Source organism: Lycium barbarum, chromosome 9 (assembly GCF_019175385.1).
Source record: "Lycium barbarum isolate Lr01 chromosome 9, ASM1917538v2, whole genome shotgun sequence".
In the NCBI taxonomy this organism is placed as follows: domain Eukaryota; kingdom Viridiplantae; phylum Streptophyta; class Magnoliopsida; order Solanales; family Solanaceae; genus Lycium; species Lycium barbarum.
Window position 1 is genome coordinate 112799748 of NC_083345.1, and position 23887 is coordinate 112823634.

Below are 23887 nucleotides of genomic sequence, written 5' to 3' on the forward strand. Positions count from 1 at the left end.
TTCCTTGTATGTCCTTTTTTCACGAAGGAGATGTTTCAAACATATATAAATAGAAGATATTTCTTCTCATGCATAAACACAAAAAAACAATAGCATGCATAATGTAGTCATTAAAGAGTCTCGTTTAAGGGGATCTCTCAATAGATTTTATGCTTTTAATATTAGTTTTTATCAATAAGTAGGTCATTTGACCAAACCATATTATAATACCATGCCGTTTTAGTATATTTTCGTTGTGGTCTAATTTATCGTCGATCAAGATCTACAATCATTAGCTTCTGCATGAAGTTCTGATTATTTTGATCCCAACAAGTAGGGCTCTGTTAGTAGCACGAATTAACCAAATATGTTACGGCGATGGCATAAATATACTGAATTATTAACAAGTGACATGGATGAGCCATTTCAGATAATTCGATGGCATATTTGAGCTTTGTCCCTTTGCTATGTGATAACAAACGAATACGATGAAACAAAATTATTTTCTATGAATTGATCACACTCTAATAGTCCTTTGTTTTCTGGTTTGCCTCAAAGATTGTCTCACTATCGCTAAAATCGAGTTGGGTGTTATTTCATGATACCACATTGTTGTCAGCAAATCCAAATTTCTTATTCAGTTATTCTCATATATCAGTGGGAACGATCCTAATTAGGATTGAGAGTTGTTACTGTCTTAGGACAAACAGTAAGACCGGAAGCAATCATTGACATCAGTTTAATAATCCTCACATGCATAATTTTCCGTATTACAGTGAGAGAGCAGAAATTAAAAATTTCGACAAGGATGAAAATTCTAACTGATAAATAGAGCAGAATGAACATTACAGCTGAAAACCCCACCTTTCCCCTATTGAAGGGTGTTTTGTTTTTGGCATCCTATAAATAATATCTTTTCATTTCATTGTTATCATCTTTGAAGAAGGTGAAATAGCAATACCCTATGTTTTCTGTTTAACCCATTCTTCCTCATTCCTTTGAATTTTAATCCAATAGCTTATAAATATTCATTTTCTTCCTTCACTGCATATCATATTCCTTCTCAGTTTGTTTGGTTCATTCCAAAACTTAGATTGTAACAATTATCTCTAGGGGTGGAGAAAAACTCTTAATTCTGCCAATGACAAAACAAACCATCCGAATAAGGCTATTTATGTTATTACATGGAAAGTTAGGGGAATAAATAAGCTTTATAAGCATAGAGAGCTTAAAGTTTTTATTAAAGAGAATAAAGTAGGAGTAATTGCCATAGTAGAGCATAGAGTAAAGGAAATAAGAGCTGATAAGCTCATGAAGAAGCTGGTACCTGGTTGGAGCTGGTGCAATAACTACAACTCATGTCCCAAAGGCAGGATATGAATATTATGGAACCCAAACTTGGTGGATTTTCAGATGTTGCATGAACATGGTCAGTTGATACATGGGGAGGTTTACATACACTCTATTGGGCTGAGATTCTTATTTACAACAATTTACGGGTTGCATACAATACAGGATAGAAGAGGAATGTGGAATGAACTGAAGGGGTAAACCAAAACATTATTCAAGCCTGGATAGCTATGGGAGATTATAACTCAGTACTTGATCAGGATGACAGGATACATGGGAACCAAATACAGGACAATGAAGTACAGGATTTCAAGGAATTTATGTGCGATACCCATATGGTGGAACTTAAATATGTTGGGCGAGAGTTCACATGGACTAATTCTCATTTACATAGCAAAATAGATAGGGCCCTTGTCAATGCAGCATGGATGAATACTATGAAGCAGCTGGAAGTCATGGTTATGGACCCAATATTCTCTGATCACACGCCCTTTGGAATTCATTTTAATAATTGTACAGATGGCGGTCCCAAACCATTCAGATTTTTCAACTATGTGGCTGATCTTCCTGAGTTTCGGGTGACGGTTCAGAAAGTTTGGGCAAAACCGATGGAAAGTATTGGTATGCAAAAGGTTTGGCAAAAGTTGAAAATGATGAAAGCTGAGTTGAAAAAGCTAGCAGGGACTGATTCTTACAAAGTAAGTGCAAAGGTGAAGGAAGTGAGAGCAATGTTACAAGATACGCAGGAGCAAATGAGGAGTGTGACACATGATACAAGCCTGTTTGCTATTGAAAAGGATCTAAAAATTCAACTAGAGAAATGGAGCAATGTGGAGGAAAGTATATTTATGCAGAAATCAAGATGCCATTGGATTAAAATGGGGGATACCAATACATCATACTTCTATGCGTGTATGAAGAACAGATATGCACAGAATTGTATAAAATCTCTAAAGAATGCCGCAGGAGATATAATACAAGATGCACAGGGGATAGAAGATGAAATACTGAGTTTCTACAAGGGTCTTCTTGGGGCTGCAAACAATCAAGTACCTGATATAAGGCCCGATAGCATGAAGAATGGTCCTATGTTGAATAGAGCTCAACAATTACAACTTATCAGGCTTGTCACCAGTGATGAGATACAGCAAGCAATGAACAACATAGAATGCTCTAAAGCACCTGGCTGTGATGGATATAACTCTCTATTCTTCAAAAAGACATAGTCCATAATGGGAGGGGATATCAATCAAGCCGTCAAAGAATTTTTCAGCACATCAGTGATGTACAGAGTTATCAACTGTACCTCTGTCACTCTAATACCCAAAGTGAAGAATCCTCTGACCATCAAGGAATACAGGCCAATATCTTGCTGCAAAGTGCTCTACAAAATAATATCCAAAATACTTACTAGCAGATTACAGGAGGTAATGGATGGGTTGATTGATAAATGTCAAGTAGCCTTTGTACCTGGGAGACTGATATCCGATAATATAATCATGAGTCAGGAACTGGTAAAAGGCTATGGAAGAAAGGGGCTATCACCAAGATGTATGATTAAACTAGATATGCAAAAAGCATATGACTCGGTTGAATGGAGTTTCTTGGAGCAGGTGCTAATTGGTATGAATTTTCCTGCTAGTTTCATCAGATGGATAATGACATGTGTTACCACAGTGTCATATTCTATACTTATCAATGGCACTCCTAGTGCTCATTTCCCAGCAAAGAAAAGCCTAAGGCAAAGAGATCCATTATCCCCCTTTCTGTTGTCATTGCAATGGATTATTTGAGCAGAAACTTGAGGCAATTACAACATATCCCAAACTTCAATTACCACCCGAGATGTGAAAAGATGCAACTAATACAACTGGGTTTCGCGGATGATCTATTACTATTCTCAAGGGGAGATTTGGGGTCTGTGCAGTTGATGTATACAATATTCCAGGAGTTTTCAAGTGTCTCTGGGCTTATTGCAAATAAAGACAAGAGCTCCATATATTTTGGGGGTGTTCCTAATGAAGATCAAAGGAGAATACTGTACTTCTTGGGTATCCCTAAGGGTGAATTGCCAATAAAGTATCTCGGAGTCCCTCTTTGCGCTAAAAGAATATCCGTAGTCCAATACCAGCCCCTACTTGAGAAGATGTTGGGAAGAATTACCTCTTGGACTACCTTGTTTTTGTCTTACGCTGGTAGAATGCAATTGCTAAAGAGTGTCCTCTTCTCCATACAAGTCTTTTGGTCCCAGTTGTTCGTGCTGCCTAGGAAAGTGATAAAGATGATTGAAGCAATTTGCAGAACCTTTTTGTGGACAGGGGGTATAGATGTATCAAAAAAGGCTCTACTAGCTTGGGACAAAATATGCGGCCCTAAAGAAGCTGGGGGATGGAATGTTCTTGACATTACAATATGGAATAGAGCAGCCATAACCAAGTTACTATGGACCCTACACAGCAAGAAGGATAAGCTTTGGGTTCAATGGGTGCACACATACTATGGGAAACATAAGAATTTATGGGATGAGGAAGTAAAACAGGCCTCATGGATGATAAGGAAAATTCTTAAGGCCAAAAAATATATAAAAGCAGTGGGTATAAGCCCAGATGAATTCATTGCTATGTCGTACTATTCTATTAAAGCAATGTATCAAAAGTTGAAGGGTGAAGCTCCAAGAGTGCACTGGTGGAGACTATTCTGTCACAATGAAGGACTCTTTAGATGGCTATTTACTTTCAATCTTGCTGCCCATGGTAGACTGGCCACTAGGGATAGACTAAAGAAATGGGGTATGACAAATGACGTAGTGTGTCCACTGTGTGATGGAAATGATGAATCCATCAACCATCTATTCTTTGAATGTGCTTATGTTGCAGGTGTATGGAACAAGCTGTTGGTATGGCAAGGAATTCATAGACAAGCAATGACCTGGAACCATGAATTGACTTGGGCATGCAGTCATATCAAGGGCAGAAGACCTGGGGAGGAAATTTACAAAATGGAGCTGGCTGGGTGCGTGTATCAAGTATGGCATGAGAGGAACCAGTGCATTTTTCAGTCTAAGAGAAGACCTGCCAATCAGCTGGTGAGAGGGATAATTCAACAGATTTGTGCGCGAGGGAGGATGAAGTCGAAGCTAGCGAGAACTCTGGACAAATTAAATTTTTATCCATGATGAAAGGAGTTACTAAACAGTAAGGGATTTGTGAGCTACTACCGGGTAAGACCGTGGCAGATAGATAGACTTACAGTATGTTTTAAGGCTAGGCGATGCAACTGAGACTGGGAAGATGTCCAGATCCCAGAGTTTCTTTTTTCGTCTATTTTGTTGATGTCTTGAGCTGTAAACGATGCACTTTGATAATAAAAGTTACTTTATTTACCAAAAAAAGGCTATTTATGTGAGTATATCAACTATGATGTGATATTGTGAGTTAACTAATAGCTCTTCCTTTTGGCGTTATGTAACGATACATTTCAAGTTTAAAATTTAAACTTAAAAAACAAAAAAAAAAAAAACTCAAATAAATTATTGATACAAACCTTGTCAAGTGAAGAAAACAAAATTAAACGCAGATGCAAGATAGTTCACACAATAAAGCTTAAAACTGAACGTGGGAATAGCCAAATCCATTTAAGCCAACGTCTTCTTATCCTTGACATCTGAAATTTTTAGAAATAAGATGCTGAGGCAAACACTTAGTAATTATTTTCCAATATATAGAGTTGTGGCTGGACCATTCTAGATTTAAATTACACACACCTGAAATACATGTTAAGTTTTTTTAGAACGTCAAAACTTAGTCCTTGCATGCAATGACAGCTTCCAACTAATTGTGGTATAAATTTAAAATCATACTAGCTTACAACTTCAACTAAGGCAAATCCTTTTCAAAATCATCTACTTAGTGAAAATATTTGAAATAAAAATATACTAAGTATAGAGCATCGATTATTTGTTGTTATAACAAAAGCACAGAAACTAAGATACTAATAGTTACAATTAAATATCAGCATAAAGCTTAATTGAATACCTAAAGTTTTGAAATCAAAACATATAACTTGTCTAATAGTGATTATTTCTTCTTCTGTAATGTCTTTGCCCTTGCTGCTTCTTTCTCCTTCGCATAATGATTTTGTGTTCCATATCTTCAATGATTCTCGCAAGCCATTTCACATTTCCAGTTGAAATCATAAAATATAGTATGGATAATCCAATACATAGTCCACATCCATAGCCCATGAGAGCAGCTTTCCAAAAATCATTCAGATAATCAGAATTGCTTTCTTGATCGTCTATTGCAGGTATGGTATAATTTGTCTCTGCCACACGATCATTGCCACAACCTTTCGAAACTGGGAATCCACGTAATTCATCATTACCTTCATATGAGTTTTCTTGAAATGTAGCAAATTGAGATCCTTGAGGGATGCATCCTTGGAGATGATTGTGGGAGAGATTTAAAAATGCAAGAAATGTAAGAGAAGCAAGTTGTGTTGGTATCTCTCCTACAAGCTGGTTACCAGATAGGTCCAATGATTCAACAGAAGATAAACCTCCAAGTGATGGTGGTATATGACCTTGCAATCCATTATGAGATAAATTCAACACATGAAGTGCAGTGAGATCTCCCACAATACTTGGAATATGCCCTCTAAATCTGTTACTTGATAGATCAATGGCGGCGTAAAAAGTAAAAACTTTGAAAAGTTCAAGCTCTAGACCCTTGTTTGCAATTGTTACACCATGTACGAAATATTTGTCTCCAAAAGTTATAGCAAGATATGTTGTTGAATTCATTGTTTGGTCAATTTTTCTCATGGCTTTCAAGTGTTGAAACAAACTCGTAGGTAAGTATCCCGAGAAGGCATTGTAAGAAAGATCGATTATTCGAAGCTCAGAAAACAAGTTTTTATTCCTTGAAGTTATAATAGGTCCATGCAATTTATTCGATCTCAAGCTTAAAACTTTCAGCTTTGGAAGAGTTCCCAACCACATCGGGAATGTGTCGATGAGGTGATTATCTCCTATAGCAAGGACTTGCAACTCTTTGCAGTTGGCCAAAGATTGGGGAATTTTCCCCTCCAGTTCATTGCCATGCAAGTTGAGGCTTTTGAGTACACTTCCAATGTTAAAAGTTGTTGGAAGAGTCCCCGAAAGATAGTTGTTGTGCATTTCCAAAACCTCAAGATGACCACTCATGTTGCCAAAACAATGCAGAACTACTCCCTTAAGATTGTTTTCCGACAAATCTAAAACTCGTAGTGATGTTAAATTACAGATAGACAAAGGAATATCTCCACTAAGATTATTATGTGACAACGACAAAATCTTGAGGCCACTCATATTACCCAAATATTGCATAATTTTTCCCTTCAAGTTATTTATCTTGAGATACAACACTTCCAATAATGTCAAATTGCATATAGATGAAGGAATGTCCTCAGTGAGATTATTAGATTGGAGAAACAGACCTCGTAAATTTCTTAAATTGCCAAATGAAGCAGGTATAGAACCACTAAGATAGTTATTCCTCAAAGTTAGTATATTAAGATACCTTAGGTTACCCATTTTTGGAGGAATAGAGCCAGAAAGGTGATTGTCATTAAGATATAGAAAAGATAAGTTGGTCAAGTTCCCAAATGAAAAAGGAATAGAACCAGTAAGAAAGTTAGTACCCAAAGATAGCTTAACAAGAGACCTTAGGTAACCTATTTCTTGAGGAATGGATCCAGAAAGATGATTATCGTAAAGATACAAACGGGACAATTTGTTCAAATTCCCTAATGAGGCAGGAATAGAACCAGTGAGAGAGTTATTCTTCAAATCTAGCTCAGTAAGTGACGTTAGGTTAGCCATTTCCACAGGAATGGAGCCAGAAAAGTGATTGTCATTAAGATACAAAAAAGACAAGTTGGTCAAGTTCCCTAGTGAATTAGGAATAGAACCACTAAGAAAGTTAGTACCCAAAAAGATCTTAGTAAGAGACCTTAGGTGACCTATTTCTCTTGGAATGAAACCATTTAAATGGTTACCAAATAAGTGGAGGGTCTGAAGCTTGGCTAGTGAACCGATTTGTGATGGTATTGGGCCTGAAATCTGATTATTTGACAAATCAAGATAGATAAGATTAGTGAGGTTACCTATTTCAGGTGGGATGGTGCCAGAGAAATTATGCATGCTAAGTTCAAGATATTCAAGAAAAGGGAGAGATGAAAATGGAAAATCATAAAGTGTACCAATGATACTAGCATTTGTAATATTCAACCTATTTACTCTATCATTAAAGCATATAACTCCATACCAGTCATCGCACACGTTTGAGCTTGATATCCATGAAGCCAATATGGAATTATTCTGACTTGAAAAAGTTGCTTTCCATTTCAGGAGGGCAGTGGCTTCATCAGTGGAGGAAAAAGTAACTACAAAGAGATATAAAAGAGTAAAAAACTGAGGTAAAAAAAGTATTTTCGAAATCATCATCGTATATCGCTAAACGATGTTTAGTTGATTATTTTGGTTTTTGATGGATGACATTGGTGCAGGGTACACTATTTATATTGTAGTAAACTAGCAGAAGATTTGCGTGTAAAATAAGGACAATCATAACAGCTTCCAAGTCAATGAGTCTTCGTCTTGAATAAAGTAGTATTTAATTCAAACAAATGGCTATCCAAGTGGCTCTGTCTTTTTCTATGTGCATATAATTCAAACAAGTGGCGATCCAAGTGGCGATCCAAGTGGCTAAGTCTTTTTCTATGTGCACATATTGTTTGCTTCTCAATTCTCTTTAAACTTTTTTATTAACCATAAAAAAGGCTCTGTTGTTAATCGTCTTAATTTCGCTAATGATGTCATTATAGCAACATAAACTAATGAATGATAAAATCTGTTGGCTCTGTTGTTAGAACCTGTTTGGATGGGCTTATGCCTATAAGCTGCAAACAGCTTATAAGCTAAAAAATATAAGTTGAGGTAGTCTAATTTTTTTTTTTTTTGGCTTATAAGCTATTTTCAGCTTATAAGCTACTTTAAATAAGCTAAATCAAATGGGCCCAATTATTTTTTTGAGCTTATTTTAAGCATAAAATGACTTAAAGCTGGTCAGCCAAACACTCAAAAAAACTGAAAACAGCTTATAAGCAACTTATAAGTCAATCCAAACGGGCTCTTAATCGTCTTAATTTCGCTAATGATGTCATTATAGCAACATAAACTAATGAATGATAAAATCTGTTGCGCCAACTTTGAAAGTTCATTTAACCACATTGATGACATAAAGATTGAGTTAAATTTCAAGTTTTAAACAATTATTTAATCAAACTTTGAATCCATATAAAACTGAATATAACACATTTCTTTGGTCCCAAAAGGAAAAAAATAATAAAGAGCAGAGGAAAATAAAGTGACGAAAGACTTTGAAAGTCGTTGTTCGAGTCTTGTTGTGAAAATTTCAGATGAAAGTGACGACACATAATATCCTTTGCTTTGAATTTTCATTGTGATGTTACTACTCATTAACCGAACACAGTCTTTACTATAATTTTCAAACATCATGGATAGCTAGTTCGAACTATAAAAATTAGGGAAAAAAACGTAACTAAACAATAATATAGAAATATTTACAAAGTTTTAGCAGAATTATCAAATTAACATTCAGTGACAGAATGACAGTTAAATAATACGTATCATAATAGAGTCCTCTATATTAAAGGAATGCAACTGAACGTGAATCATGCAATTGATAATCTAAGTGATTCTCTCCCTACTTTTTTGCTCAGCAAATATCTTTATGTTATTAACTGCAATTAGGTTCCTATTTACTCTCCATTTTAGTAATATGATTTTTCCATATATATATGTATGTATGTATAAGCTTTAGATACAAAGAAATTATACCATATACTATATACTATAAATAAATATTATTTAATAGACCTTTTTCACACAAAAAATACTTCTGATTTCACATATTTATTCCATGAATATTTATCCCACAAATTTATACCAAAATATAACAATAATCTGACTTTGTCATATATTATATTTATACCATAAATAATCATAGCATGTTTCAGATATAAAAAATCTATACCATGAATATATATATATATGCAATAATTTTTTCCACTAAAATACTCTCGGCATAATAAATTTATACCAAAAATATGTTACCATAAATTTATACCCGAAATATGGTGATAAACGGATTTTGCCCTATTTCAACATCTTTTCAAAGTTTGTTATATTATATTTATACCATAAAATACATGGTATGTTTTAGATATAAAAAATATATACCATGAATATTTTACAAATATATATTTATATGTAATAATCTTTTTCCGCAAAAATAATTCCGACATAATAAATTATACCAAAAATATGATGATAGTCGGCTTTTCCCCTGTTTCAACATCTACAAAGTTTTATTACCTACGTAAATATGTTTTCACTTTTTTTTTTACAACTCTTTGAACCAACAATAACTGAAGTAACACAATGTAATTTTCCTTTTTCCCCAAATAAAAGTAAACATAAAAGGAAAAAAAAAATAGGAGCCAATTAAAAGAAAAATGAATGGAAACAAATGATTTTTTGTTTTATTCAGTTTGAAAATTATGATCAATCAACCCATGTGAGTAGTAGCAGAGAGTCGGAAAAACAAGAATATCTTGCTAAGAATGGGAGAATGGAGATTTATAAGTGTGAAATCTCGAAAATAATTGGGGTGTATTAGTTGAAGAAAAGTAGGAGAGAACTGAGAATAATGGTATATTAGTTAAAGAAGAAAGACAAAGAGAATAAAAATAAAGAATAAGAGGATAAATGCTAATTCCTAATTTAGTGGAATAGAAGTAAACGTGAACCCCTAATTTACTGGATTAAATGATCGTACATAAGTATGACATAAATGTAATAAGAATTGTTCTTTTTGAAGAATTTTAAAAGCTATGCTAATTATGTTCCTAAATCTAATAGAATGACTAACGGTGTAATTTTCTCTAAAAATTATCCTTTTTTGTGATTCTCCCCAATGAAAGGAAAAAGGTAAAAAAAATTAATAGACCATATAGTGCAAATGATGATTTCGATTTATTTTATTGAAACATAAATTCTTCATAGTAGATTATTGAGTCTGTTGTGTCTTATGGGTGCCAAGAAGTGCGTGTGGTTTAAACGGTCAACACGTGGCCTAATTGCCAAAGGAATGGGTGAAAACTACAGGTGTATAAGGCTTAAGTCTCACCCGAGACAAAATAAGTTCTGGCTCATCTCCGGTGATGGTCTCTCCAGTGCTATCCTAAATGAATGACACGTGTCCCTTCAACTTTTTGATGGACCAGATTTTATTTTGCTAACCTATAACATTAACTATGGTTACCAATATAATAATGGTAAGGAAAGAGTGATTTTGTGTAATTTGTTGTTAGCAATTTGCATCTTCCGTTATGCTATACGAAGAGGAGTCCGGAACCAAAATAACCCAAAAAAAAAGGGTATGAACCAAAATATTTCAGGAAAAAAAATGGGTACAAAAGTACCTTTTCATGCGTTAAAGGTCTCCCTTTTTTAAAAAAAAAAATTCTTTCTTTCTTTTCTTTCTTTCTTTCTTTCTTCCTTCCTTTCTTTCACACTTTTTTACATACTTTAGACATAAATTAATCATGCTTCGAGACTTCAAAACTTGAATATTTTATATAGAATCCTATTTATTTTTGTGCGATTAATAAGGTAGGCTCAACACATCAAGGATACACAAAACTTCGGATTGTCGTTTTAGTGGTTGAAAAGTGCTCGAAATCCATTTTTGTTTGAAGACTTGTTGTCATTAGCTTTAAGTTATTTATGTTTTAGGGTTACACATTATTTTTATATTAATGCGTAACTTTATTTTGACAATTTCACAAATAAATAAATTAACAATAAATAAAAAATTAACAAATTAATAATTCATAATCAATTAACAAATATTAATTCACAATCAATTATTTCTGTGTATTTTTTTTTTTTTTTTTGCGTTATCCCCTTCAACACCCAACTAATTGGAGTCCGCAACTTAAATAACTTCAAAAGTGGGTTTGGGTACCAAAATAATCCATTAACGAATAACGAACAATAAGTTAAATCCTGAATAACGAATAATAAACTAAATCCCGAATAACGAACGATAAACTAAATCCTGAATAACAAACGACAAGCTAAATCCTTAGTTTTAGATTGAACATCATTAACAGAATTTCCGAAAAGGATTAGTTAGTTAACATAATTTTTTGATGAAGGATTAGTTAGTTAATATAAAATTTTGTTCGTTATTACTTTAACTAGATGAATTAAGTAAATTATAATCGACAATACAATATCATGGATTATTCAAAATAACTAATTAAATCCTCCATAACTTATCCTAGTTAAGTAAGTTCTAATTAGAGATTTTTTTTAGTTAATTTCAAGAATAATGAATAATTTAGTATTTACAAATACGACACCTCCATGGATCTCTGTTAATTATTTGTTAATTATGGCATTGTTAATATTTGTTAATTATGTCATTGTTAATATATTTATTTCTGAAATTGTTTTTCCCATGTTATTTACTTGTTTATCCCATGTCAATCATTAAATAAATTAGTTCATATTTTTTACTAATAATATCTTCTCAACACTCCCGCTGAGGTTTGATCCTTGATGGATGAGATTAAAAAAAGTCAAAAGCCAAAGGCTTTACCACCATGCCAAGTTGGTTAAAGTAACAATGTAGACACTTTTTATTATTTTGTATGTTCACTAATGCTATCTAACTTGTTTTCTTAAATTGAATTTGGAACCTTGAAATTGACATTGAAAACATCATTATCACGGGATTATGGAATTGAAATATATTTTTCGCCATTAGAATTAAAAAAGAAATAAATGAAAATTGCACACTAATTTGGGGGAAAATTGAAATTGAATGGGATAACTGACGTTTTTCGAAAATTCGGGGCGGCCGAACAGCCTTGCGGCAGTTCAGACGCATAGATCTGGAAAAAATACCCCCAAAAAAAAAAAATCGCATCAAATGGACATCCGAGCACAAATTTATGACCATTTAAAATTTCACCAACTTACAAATAAATTAGTGCGCAAAAGGTTTTTTAATGGGTTATTTTGGTACCCAAATCCACTTTTTGGGTTATTTAAGTTGCAGACTCCAATTAGTTGGGGGTTGAAGGGTATAACGAAAAAAAAAATTACACATAAATAATTGATCATGCATTGATATTTTGTTAATTGATTATAAAAATAAAGTTATAATCACTAAAAATAAAGTTACGCATTAATATAAAAATAATGTGTAACCCTAAAACATAAATAACTTAAAGGTAATGACAACAAGTCTTCAAACAAAAATGGACTTCGAGCACTTTTCAACCACTAAAACGACAATCTGAAGTTTTGTGTATCCTTGATGTGTTGAGCCTACCTTATTAATCACACAAAAATAAATAGGGTTCTATATAAAATATTCAAGTTTTGGAGTCTCGAAGCATGATTAATCTATGTCTAAAGTATGTAAAAAAGTGTGAAAGAAATGAAGAAAGAAAGAAAGAAAGAAAAGAAAGAAAGATTTTTTTTTTTTTTTAAAAAGGAAGACCTTTAACGCATGAAAATCATGCGTTAAAGGTGAGAGAAATTTGCCAAAAAAAGGGACACCTTTAACGCATGATTTTCATAAACTTGTAGTATGCGTATATATAATGGAATACAATGAAATATATCAGAAACTATTTCATAAATTAGAAATACAAAATGCAGAATTACATTGAGATACAGTGAAATACAAAAATCGTGAAAACAAAGTAGAGCAAAAACAAGCTCTACACAAAAAAGAAGAAGATAAATGCAGTGAAATAATACACTGAAATATACTGAAACATTTTATCAAACACTTGGTGGGCGTGAAGCTCCACAATTCTCATCAATGGTGTTTCCACAACTTCCACACTAACCACAGATTCACCAAAAATCCAAGAAGAAGAAAAAGTTAACAACTTTGAGAACAATTCTCCTTTATCATGCCTAGAATTTTCTCTACCCTACAGGTGCCAACTTGAGCTTCTGACTCTTTTAGTGTCTTCTATGTAGATTGCAACAAGTTGGGCTTTTAAAACAAAATTAACATGGAGCACTTGAGCAATCTGATGCTCATGCATTGTCTCTACGTTTATCCTTGACCATTCCTCCACTACTTTTGGTACTACTTGGAATCAGCAAACTAATGGAAGGAAAAGCTTGGAATTTTGGTACTGCTTGGAATCAGCAAACTGTGATAGGGGGAGGAGAGGGAACGGAGAGAGAGAGAAAGAGAAGGGTGAGGGAGAAATAGATTTGAGAGGTGAGAGAAAACCAATTTAAAAAAGGAATTTGTGAAATACACGACACTAGTTATGATGCGTAATTTAAGAATTTTTTTTAGTTATGAACAATAAATAAAATAAAAGGTAGTTACTATTCATAAATAGGTCTTAGAAGTAGTTATGATAAGTAAATTTTTCATATTAAAATTGGTGATTTTTTTTTATATATAATTTTTGAATTTGAATTGGTAATGTAAAATAAGCTTTATTTTAGTATCATGTAAGTATAAATTTGAGTATGTGATTATTAATACTTTTAGCTAAGAGTGGTAGATTATCCTGTATATCTGTATTTATAATATTTTGAAGATAGTACTCAAAATCAAAAGATAATAATTTTATATCATATCTATGTATACAGGCAGTGTAGATTTTGGATTGAGCCCAAGTCCTCGTTTGCTATCAATTTGTTTTTTGAAGTAATTGGATTTGAACTGATAATTTTTTCTGAGCATTTCTAATTCTTGGATATGTTACTCCTTTTCATCAGAGCTCTAGACAGAAGTATTAATTCTTTAATTACATCAAACGGCTTGACAATGAGTAATTAAATAGTAATTCAAATACAAAAATGGGTACGAAATGGTTAATTTAAATGGAGCCCACACATGGTCATAGTCATCAAAAGACTGCTACATCGGTTGACCATTATGTGTGGAGTGTAAGCTCAAGTGGTGCCCACATAAGGCCCAAAGTGTAAACTATAGTAAGAAATTCAGTAAAAGCAGCCCACTTTTTTTGTCCATAAAGAGCAAATGTACACATGCTACAACATTTAGTACAACATTATTAAAACACAAGAACATTGAAATATCATAAATGACCTCAGGAGTAAGCAGGTACGTTGATGGAGGGCTGCCTGCTCACTCTAGTAGCATCAAAAGGCCCAAAGTGTAAACTATAGTAAGAAATTCAATAAAAGCAGCCCACTTTTTTGTCCATAAAGAGCAAAGTACACACGCTACAACATTTAGTACAACATAAGTAAAGCACAAAAACATTGAAATATCAGAAATGACCTCGGGAGTAAGCAGGCACGTTGACGGAGTGCTGCCTGCTAACTCCCTCTTATAGAATGAGAGAATGCCACACTATTTTTCTCATTAGTTTATTCAAAAAAATATATTCTTTTTTATTTTTAGACTCTACTTTTTCTCTCTCTAATCCTTGGTGTATTTGAACAACCTCCTCCAGATCATAGTTGGTTATCAAAATGAATCTGGTCCATTAAACAATTAAAGGACCACGTGTCATTCATTTAGGATGGTACTGGAGGGAATCAGAGAGGAGCCGGATACCTAATTCACTATCTATTTTTCAAAAATTGACATCTACCTTAGTCTAATACTCCCACTTATCCAGTTTACTAGTTTTGAAATCCCGTCCATAAGCACAGATGAAAATACTAAAATTGGTGATTTTTTTTTTTTGAATTGGTAATGTAGAATAAGCTTTATTTTAGTATCACATAAGTATAAATTTCGAGTATGTGATTATTAATGCTTTTAGCTAAAGGTGATAGATTATCTTGTATATCTATATTTGTAATATTTTGAAGATAGTACTCAAAATCAAAAGATAATAATTTTATCATATCTATGTATACAGCAGTGTAGATTTTGGATTGAGCACAAATCCTCGTTTGCTGTCAATTTGTTTTTTGAAATAATTGGATTTGAACTGGTAATTTTTTCGGGCAATTTGCAGGATTGCCCTTCGCTAGGGTAGTCTTTAATTTTTACCCCTCAAAATGATAGTCTTTAAATTCTGCCCTTCAGGTAGAATTTGGCCTGCACAGGCAGAATTTCTCCCTGTATAAATTCTGTCTTAAGACAGAAATTCTACCTTCAGGCAGAATTTGCATGGGCAGAAATTCTGCCTGTGTAGCCCAAATTCTGCCTTGCGATTTTGTTTTTTATCTGGAGTTCGAACCCACGAACTTTGAATGTTAAGCGAGGGGTAAAATTTAAAGACCATCAATTTAAAGGGCAAAAATTAAAGACCACCACACATAATGCAATCCGCGCAAAAAAGAGAATTTTTTCTGAGCATTTCTAATTCTTGGATATGTTACTCCTTTTCATCAGAGCTCTAGACAGAAGTATTAATTCTTTAATTACATCAAACGGCTTGACAATGAGTAGTTAAGTAGTAAGTCAAATACAAAAGTAGGTATGAAATGGTTAATTTAAATGGAGCCCACGCATGGTCATAGTCATCAAAAAACTGCTACATCGATTGACCATTATGTATGGAGTTAAAGATCAGGTGGGCGCCCATATAAGGCCCAAAGTGTAAACTATAGTAAGAAATTCAATAAAAGCAGCCTGCTTTTTTGTCCATAAAGATCAAAGGTACACACGCTACAACATTTAGTACAACATAATTAAAGCACAAAAATATTGAAATATCAGAAATGACCTCGGAAGTAAGCAGGCACGTTGACGGAGGGCTGCCTGCTAACTCTAGTAGCATCAAAAGACTGCTACATCTGCTGACCATTATTTATGGAGTTAAAGATCAGGTGGGGCCCATATAAGGCCCAAAGTGTAAAATATAGTAAGAGCTTGTTTAGATGAGTTTATGCTTATAAGCTGCAAACAGCTTATAATATAAGTTAAAAAAAAAAATTGGGTAGTCTAACTTATTTTTCTTGGCTTATAAGCTGCTTTAGATAAGGTAAGTCAAATTGACCCAATTATTTTTTTGAGCTTATTTTAAGCACAAAATAACTTTAAGCTGGCCAGCCAAACACTTAAAAAAGCTGAAAACAGCTTATAAGGAACTTATAAGTCAATCCAAACGGGCTCTAAGAATTCAATAAAAGCAGCCCACTTTTTTGTCCATAAAGAGCAAAGATACACACGCTACAACATTTAGTACAACATAAGTAAAGCACAAAAACATTGAAATATCAGAAATGACCTCGGGAGTAAGCAGGCACGTTGACGGAGTGCTGCCTGCTAACTCCCTCTTATAGAATGAGAGAATGCCACGCTATTTTTCTTATTAGTTTATTCAAAAAAATATATTCTTTTTTATTTTTAGACTCTACTTTTTCTCTCTCTAATCCTTGGTCTATTTAACAACCTCCTCGAGATCATAGTTGGTTATCAAAATGAATCTGGTCCATTAAACAATTAAGGGACCACGTGTCATTCATTTAGGATGGTACTGGAGGGAATCAGAGAGGAGCCGGATACCTAATTCACTATCTATTTTTCAAAAATTGACATCTACCTTAGTCTAATATACTCCCACTTATCCAGTTTACTAGTTTTAAAATCCCGTCCATAAGCACAGATGAAAATATTAAAATTGGTGATTTTTTTTTTTTTTTTTTGAATTGGTAATGTAGAATAAGCTTTATTTTAGTATCACATAAGTATAAATTTCGAGTATGTGATTATTAATGCTTTTAGCTAAAGGTGATAGATTATCTTGTATATCTATATTTGTAATATTTTGAAGATAGTACTCAAAATCAAAAGATAATAATTTTATCATATCTATGTATACAGCAGTGTAGATTTTGGATTGAGCCCAAGTCCTCGTTTGCTGTCAATTTGTTTTTTGAAATAATTGGATTTGAACTGGTAATTTTTTCGGGCAATTTGCAGGATTGCCCTTCGCTGGGGTAGTCTTTAATTTTTACCCCTCAACAGGCAGAACTTAGCCTGCACAGATAGAATTTCTGCCTGTATAAATTCTGTCTTAAGATAGAAATTCTACCTTTAGGCAGAATTTGCATGGGCAGAAATTCTGCCTGTGCAGCCTAAATTCTCTCCTGCGAATTTTTTTTTTAATTGAGCTGGGGTTCAAATCCATAACCTTTGGGTGTTAGGCAAGGGATAAAATTTAAAGATCACTAATTTGAAGGGCAAAAATTAAAGACCACAACAAGTAAAGGGCAATCCACGCAAAAAAGAGAATTTTTTCTGAGCATTTCTAATTCTTGGATACGTTACTCCTTTTCATCAGAGCTCTAGACAGAAGTATTAATTCTTTAATTACACCAAACGGCTTGACAATGAGTAATTAAATAGTAAGTCAAATACAAAAATAGGTATGAAATGGTTAATTTAAATGGAGCCCACGCATGGTCATAGTCATCAAAAGACTGCTATATCGGTTGACCATTACGTATCGAGTTAAAGATCAGGTGGGCGCCCATATAAGGCCCAAAGTGTAAACTATAGTAAGAAATTCAATAAAAGCAGCCCACTTTTTTGTCCATAAAGATCAAAGGTACACATGCTACAACATTTAGTACAACATAATTAAAGCACAAAAATATTGAAATATCATAAATGACCTCGGCTGTAAGCAGGCACGCACGATGACAGAGTGCTGCCTGCTACCTCTAGTAGCAATCAAAAAGCCTATATCCTGTAAACTATAGTAAGTAGGCGTTTTGGCATGAGTTTTAAAATCATGATTTTAAATATAAAATTTAACGTATAAGTTTATATTTTATAAAAAAAGATTCATTAAGTTGATAGATATTTTTAATAATTACCTTCATCAATCATTTACCAATCTTATTAACTTTCACCAAATTTTATTTATGTTTATCAACCTTTTAATTTTGTAAAAAAAGATCCATAGTTTAATTTTATTTATTGAATTAAAATTTGATTAATTGATGTTGTATTTTTAGAAAGGTCTTCTAGTATTAATTTTGAGCTGGTTATTATAAATTAGCGTATTAATTTTATTATAAACTATGACTTGCTCATTTGGTAAGATTGTATAAGAATTGAGAATGTTTTGATAATTTTCACAACTTATGAGGTTTTGATGTCTATAAAAAAAATACTCCTTAAAATATTCAAATTGCATGTACAAATTATGATTTCAAACCATATCCAAAAGTGGCCTAAGAAATTCAATAAAAGCAGCCCACTTTTTTGTCCATAAAGTGCAAAGGTACACACACGCTACAAATTAGATTACAAATGTTAAGCAAAGACTCCAAGTCAATTGAAGGGTCCACACATTTATGAAATCTTCATCATTGTGCGCTTTAGGAACTTTATAAAAGGGCCTTATCATATACTATTTTGTAGTGAATTTCCCATAGCTTTTGAAGCCATGAATCACAAAGCCTTCTCTTTTCAATTCATAGCCTTTTTGGTCTTAATCCTCTGTCTATCCTCAGCAACATCCAGGACATTGTCAGGTATACTAGTCCCTTTACTGTATAATGTAATTCAAACGGGGAAGAAAATTACGAGTTTGCAAGATACTTCAACCAAAAAAAAAAAAAAAATGCTGACAAAATACTGTTAAACTTTTCAAATACTAATACTGTCATATAAAATAGAATAAAAGAAATGTCATCTTTTAGTTGCATATACCTTCACTATTCGAAATTCTTCTTGAGAAGTAATAATATCTTATATTTACTTCTTGTTTTTTTTTTTTTTGGGAACAAAACTTGCAGCAGCAGGTGGAAAAAGCTCACCGGCGTATCGTTCATTACGAAAACCCGCTGAAGAACTTGGGCATTCGCCGGTATGCCAGTTACCGACATGCAAGAAGAAGATTTATGGCAATGGTATAAAAGGTTCGCAGAGACCCTGAGGAACATATCAACTGTTAGAAGCAGAGCGAGTGCACGAATATAAAATAAAATTGGATGCACTATATGCATATATTATGGGTGTTGTATTATCATTACTATTCAGTAATGTATTTTATTTTGTAATTCCTGAAATATGTATCACTCTACTCGCTGCTTGTATGATTAGATTCAAGACTTTGAATCAATGTGTGCGAATTATGAATAATAGATATGGATTAAGTATATATGTCTATTATGTGTTTTCATAGTTATATGTATTGGTCGAGTAGAATATTATGACTTTCTTTGCAAGAAAGAGTCCGGAACCAAAATGACCCAATAAAAAAGACTTGAACCAAAATACTCCAGAAAAAAAAGGCACACAAGTACATTTAACGCAGAAAATACTGCGATAAAGGACTTAACCGTAACGGCACGGTTAAGTCCTTTAACGTGGTATTTTACTGTGCTAAAGGATATCCCTTCTCTCCTTTAGAGCAGTAAAATACTACGCTATAGGACCCCGACATAAAATCATCGGGTTCCACCACTGGTCTCCCCAACACTTAAAAAAATAATTTGAACGCCATTGAAGGAGAAAAAAACGTCATTTTCTATTCAAATTTCGTTTGAAAAGTTTAGATTCTCGTATATTCAAGTCAAGGAGCAAGATTCTAAGGTCGACTCGATTAAAACAACGAGCCCGAAACTTTTTTAACCCCAAAAAATAAATTTTGGAACCAAACTAACCCTTTAAAAAAGAAAAATCAAACTAGGCTTCACGCACAGATTCTGTGCGTGAAAGGCGTAACAAAAACCCATCAGAACCTCCCATTTCCAGCATATTCTTCTCTTTCATTTCCTCCAGTTTCACCCTTTCAACACACTTTTGCGTTTCCAAAAATATGTCTCAAAGTTTTGAAACTTCAAAGTTTGCTATACAACCTGATATTTGTGAATGCAGTTATTACTGTAAACTAAAAACATCAGAGACCCAGAATAATCCGGGTCGCCGTTTTTAGCGATGTAAAGTGCCTGAAGTAAGTGTTTTTACATTTTTTAGTGTTTTTTTCACGTTATCCACTTATTTTACTTTAAAAAATTGATTTTCTTGTAATGTTTATACGATATGGGCGGTTGCAAATACTTTCGGTGGGAAGACAGCATTCATGTGGATAAAACGGTGGTGACGAAGTTTAAAAATCCATTTTTTGATAAAGATATCGCGACATCACGTATCTCTAGAGATACTGCTAAGTTGGACTCACAAATTAAGCTTGTGGAAGCTGAAGAAAAAATTGAACTTTTGGAGGTCTTGCTCACCTGTTCCGAAAAAAAAAAAGAATTTTGCTCAAGGCTAACCTTAGAGACGCTCAACACGAGAAAATAACTTTGAAAGAAAAATTTCAATTGTGGAAGATTATTTGTGCTATCTTGTTGTTGTTTATTTTTTATATGTATTTTGTTTATTAAGTTTAATATTTCTATGAATTATGTTTTTTACTAGTCGTACCTTTTCCCTATAATATAATCCGCACCTTTTATGTACTAATTTATTTGTGTTTCTTTGTTAAATTGTCAATTAATAATAGACTTCAACAATAAAAGCAAATTAAAAAATGCCAAACTAATTCAAATTGATGACTTCATCATAAAATAAAAATACAAATTAACAGCCTTAGTCCGAAACTTAAATGACTCATAATCTAAGACAGTGAGCCTAAATAGACTCTAATCGTCATCAGAATAGAAGTCCTCAATATCTTCCTCAAAATGATATTGGCGGTCTCTTAACACACATCTTTTTTCAGGAGATGTCAGTTCTCTACCGGTTGATGATGCTTGTTCTTCGGCCAACTTTAGCATGTAAAATCTACAATGTCTTTGTCACACCCCAGTCCTGATAGGGCATGATGGGCACCTGACCCTTTACTTAGAGCCGAGCGAACCCGCTGGTTTTCGTTATATTCATAATCTCACTGGACTCTAAATTCACGAAATGAAATGCATAATGAAAGCTTTTCAAAAACATTCTTTTCGTCTTTCTCAAATCAAGTAAAATCTGTAATCATATGAAATTTGTAATATAATGCATAATGATACATCGTCTTGCAGAGCCACTTGCAAGAATGACATGCTATATATGTGACTCTGTCTGCAAAGTCTCTAACATAAATCAATATACCATAACATAGATACTCTGACTCGGCAACACTCTGGAAGGAAATGGAGCTCGCCAATCCAGCTGGAACATCTTCTAGCAATATCCTTTACTCATCTGTATACACCTGCGTGGCATAAAACGCAGCGTCCACCAGAAGGGACGTCAGTACGAATAATGTACTGAGTATGTAAGGCATGAATAACACCATAATATAAACATGAAAGGTGACAAGGAATAAAAGAGATAACCTGTACATCGGAATGCCTCATAAGGCGGATGTCATGCATGCTTAGCCTTTTAAAAAAACATTTCTATACATATACATAGTACCATGCCCGGCCATTAAGGCTCGGTGTTATATATATAGTATCATGCCCGGCCATTAAGGCTCAGTGTTATCATCATTAGCCCGCGTCTGGGGAAATATCATAACATGCCCACTGCAGTGGTGTGCACATCTACGTGCCATGCCCGACCGACTATAGCGCGGCGCGGTGTGAGAAAATACATACATATATATAAAGCATGCATGAGAGCCAAATCAAAGCTATAAGTACATCGGAGTGACGTAAGGTCGGTAACCTCCGATTATATTATGGAATAACCATAATCGTCGTGTCTCACCTTGAAGGGACTAGCATTATAAGGCGAGACTATCAATGAAAAATAACATCAAGGGAAAACAAAGAGTAAGATCATAAGTATCATAAGGCATCAATTCATACACTTTTGAACTTTTAGAAATAGAGTCATCATCAATGAATAAAGTTATGAAAATCAAGAAATAGTTCAACATTCTCACATTATCATTGATTTCATAACTTAAGACTTTTAAACATAAAATCATCATTATCATAATCGTCATAGAGATGTACTCATCTTTGACGTCACCATTATCATTGTAAAAACACATGCCCATCGTTGTCACAAGAGCTTCTAGAATCATAAATTTCTGGTTTGGAAAATACGGACATTTTGGAAAACATTTATGGATTATGAGGAAAAGAGTCATGCCTTGAATCATGAACTTCTAACGTTTAGAAGCAAGGAGGTTATGGAAACAGTTATAGAATCAAACATAGGAATCATGCCTTTGAAAGAAGGTAGAAGCCTTAACATACCTGGAAGATAATTTCTCGACTTCCAACTTACTTCCTGTCTTGAAATTTGCTTAAGATTATTCGTAGCCCCGTAATATACATATACAACCATTCATACTATTGTTAGGATCATCATCATACGCTCGTCTTAAGCCCTTAATTAAAATTCTTTTTGGTTTTGTCAAAATTTGGGCAGCATCTCCCCTATTTGTATGCCTAGCCCGAATCATAATATCAACAACCATTCAACAACAACAATACCAACATCATCAACACCATTATCCATACCAATATATTTCCTAAAACATCCCACACGATGTTTTCTAAATTTCTCAACTAACCAACTTGTGATACGACTATTTAATAACTTTATTTCCGTAAAGAAGCCGAAATTAATACCAATAAGGAGAGATTCATACCTTTTCCTTGTTAGAACAATAACATCTCCAATATTCACCTTGAATCCGAGTCGAAATCTATCGCAAAACGATGCTATAACCGTAATTATGCGTTACCCGAGCCTTGATTAGCCAAATTCACTTCAAATCCTCACTTTTATGTGGTATAAAAGGCCCTTTTTGTTTGCTTAAAATTCTGGAAAGTTTTGGACAATTTTGATGATGAAAAATGGGGTTTTAACCCCTTTAATAGTAGCTAAGGTCGGCTGCACTGTAGCAGTACTGTAGCAGCCCTGTTTTCTGCTTGTTAGCTCAGTTTGTAATGTCTATAGTTGTCTACTCTGATGTCCTATAGACAAGAGGTTTATTGCATTAAAAACTAGACTCGACGAACTTCATTTTAGGCTTTTGAAACACCTTAAAACTCCTAATCTACTAGGAGATATGGCCCTCCAAAGTTGACTAAAAATCTGCCCAACATTTCTCAAATTTTCGTCAAACTTGTTTTCTTCAATTTGCTTGATCTAGAAATCTTTCGAAACTCTCCATACATGATATTTATCATTTATTATACATGATAATGGCCATGTTCTTGTGTTTCAAAATAGTCTTTCCCGATTACGACTTACGAGATCGTAATTCATCCTTTACTTCATTGTTACATACTTCCCATGGCTTGTATCTTCCAAAACACCATGGGATGTCTCCCATACGCCATTACTACGGTGATGTACGTATCATGCTCATGATCTGAAAGTGCGGGGTGTTACATTCTCCCCCCTTCAAAAACATTCATCCTCGAATGTTGAGGTAGAGTTCGCTCCGAGGTAGATGTCAATGTTTTTACCCGTATTTATCGGTATTTACTTTACTTACTTGCAATCTTACTTGCTCATTTAAAACTGAACTTATCCGAATTATGCAGTTT

At 33.7% G+C, this 23887-nt stretch overlaps 2 protein-coding genes and 1 long non-coding RNA gene across 3 annotated transcripts; 2 read left to right on the top strand and 1 right to left on the bottom strand.

Moving 5' to 3' along the window:
* Positions 1–3184: 3184 nt before the first annotated feature.
* Positions 3185–4504, top strand: LOC132612187 (uncharacterized). The gene has a single exon (XM_060326510.1). The coding sequence runs from the start codon at positions 3185–3187 to the stop codon at positions 4502–4504; it is 1320 nt and encodes a 439-aa protein (XP_060182493.1).
* A 742-nt stretch (positions 4505–5246) lies between these two features.
* On the bottom strand, positions 5247–7866 carry LOC132609463 (receptor-like protein Cf-9 homolog). The gene has a single exon (XM_060323444.1). The coding sequence runs from the start codon at positions 7811–7813 to the stop codon at positions 5396–5398; it is 2418 nt and encodes an 805-aa protein (XP_060179427.1). The 5' UTR covers positions 7814–7866; the 3' UTR covers positions 5247–5395.
* A 10739-nt stretch (positions 7867–18605) lies between these two features.
* LOC132611469 (uncharacterized) lies at positions 18606–19540 on the top strand. Its single transcript, XR_009571687.1, has 2 exons — positions 18606–18913; positions 19178–19540. It is a non-coding gene; the product is annotated as an uncharacterized LOC132611469 (long non-coding RNA).
* The last annotated feature ends 4347 nt before the right edge of the window (positions 19541–23887 follow it).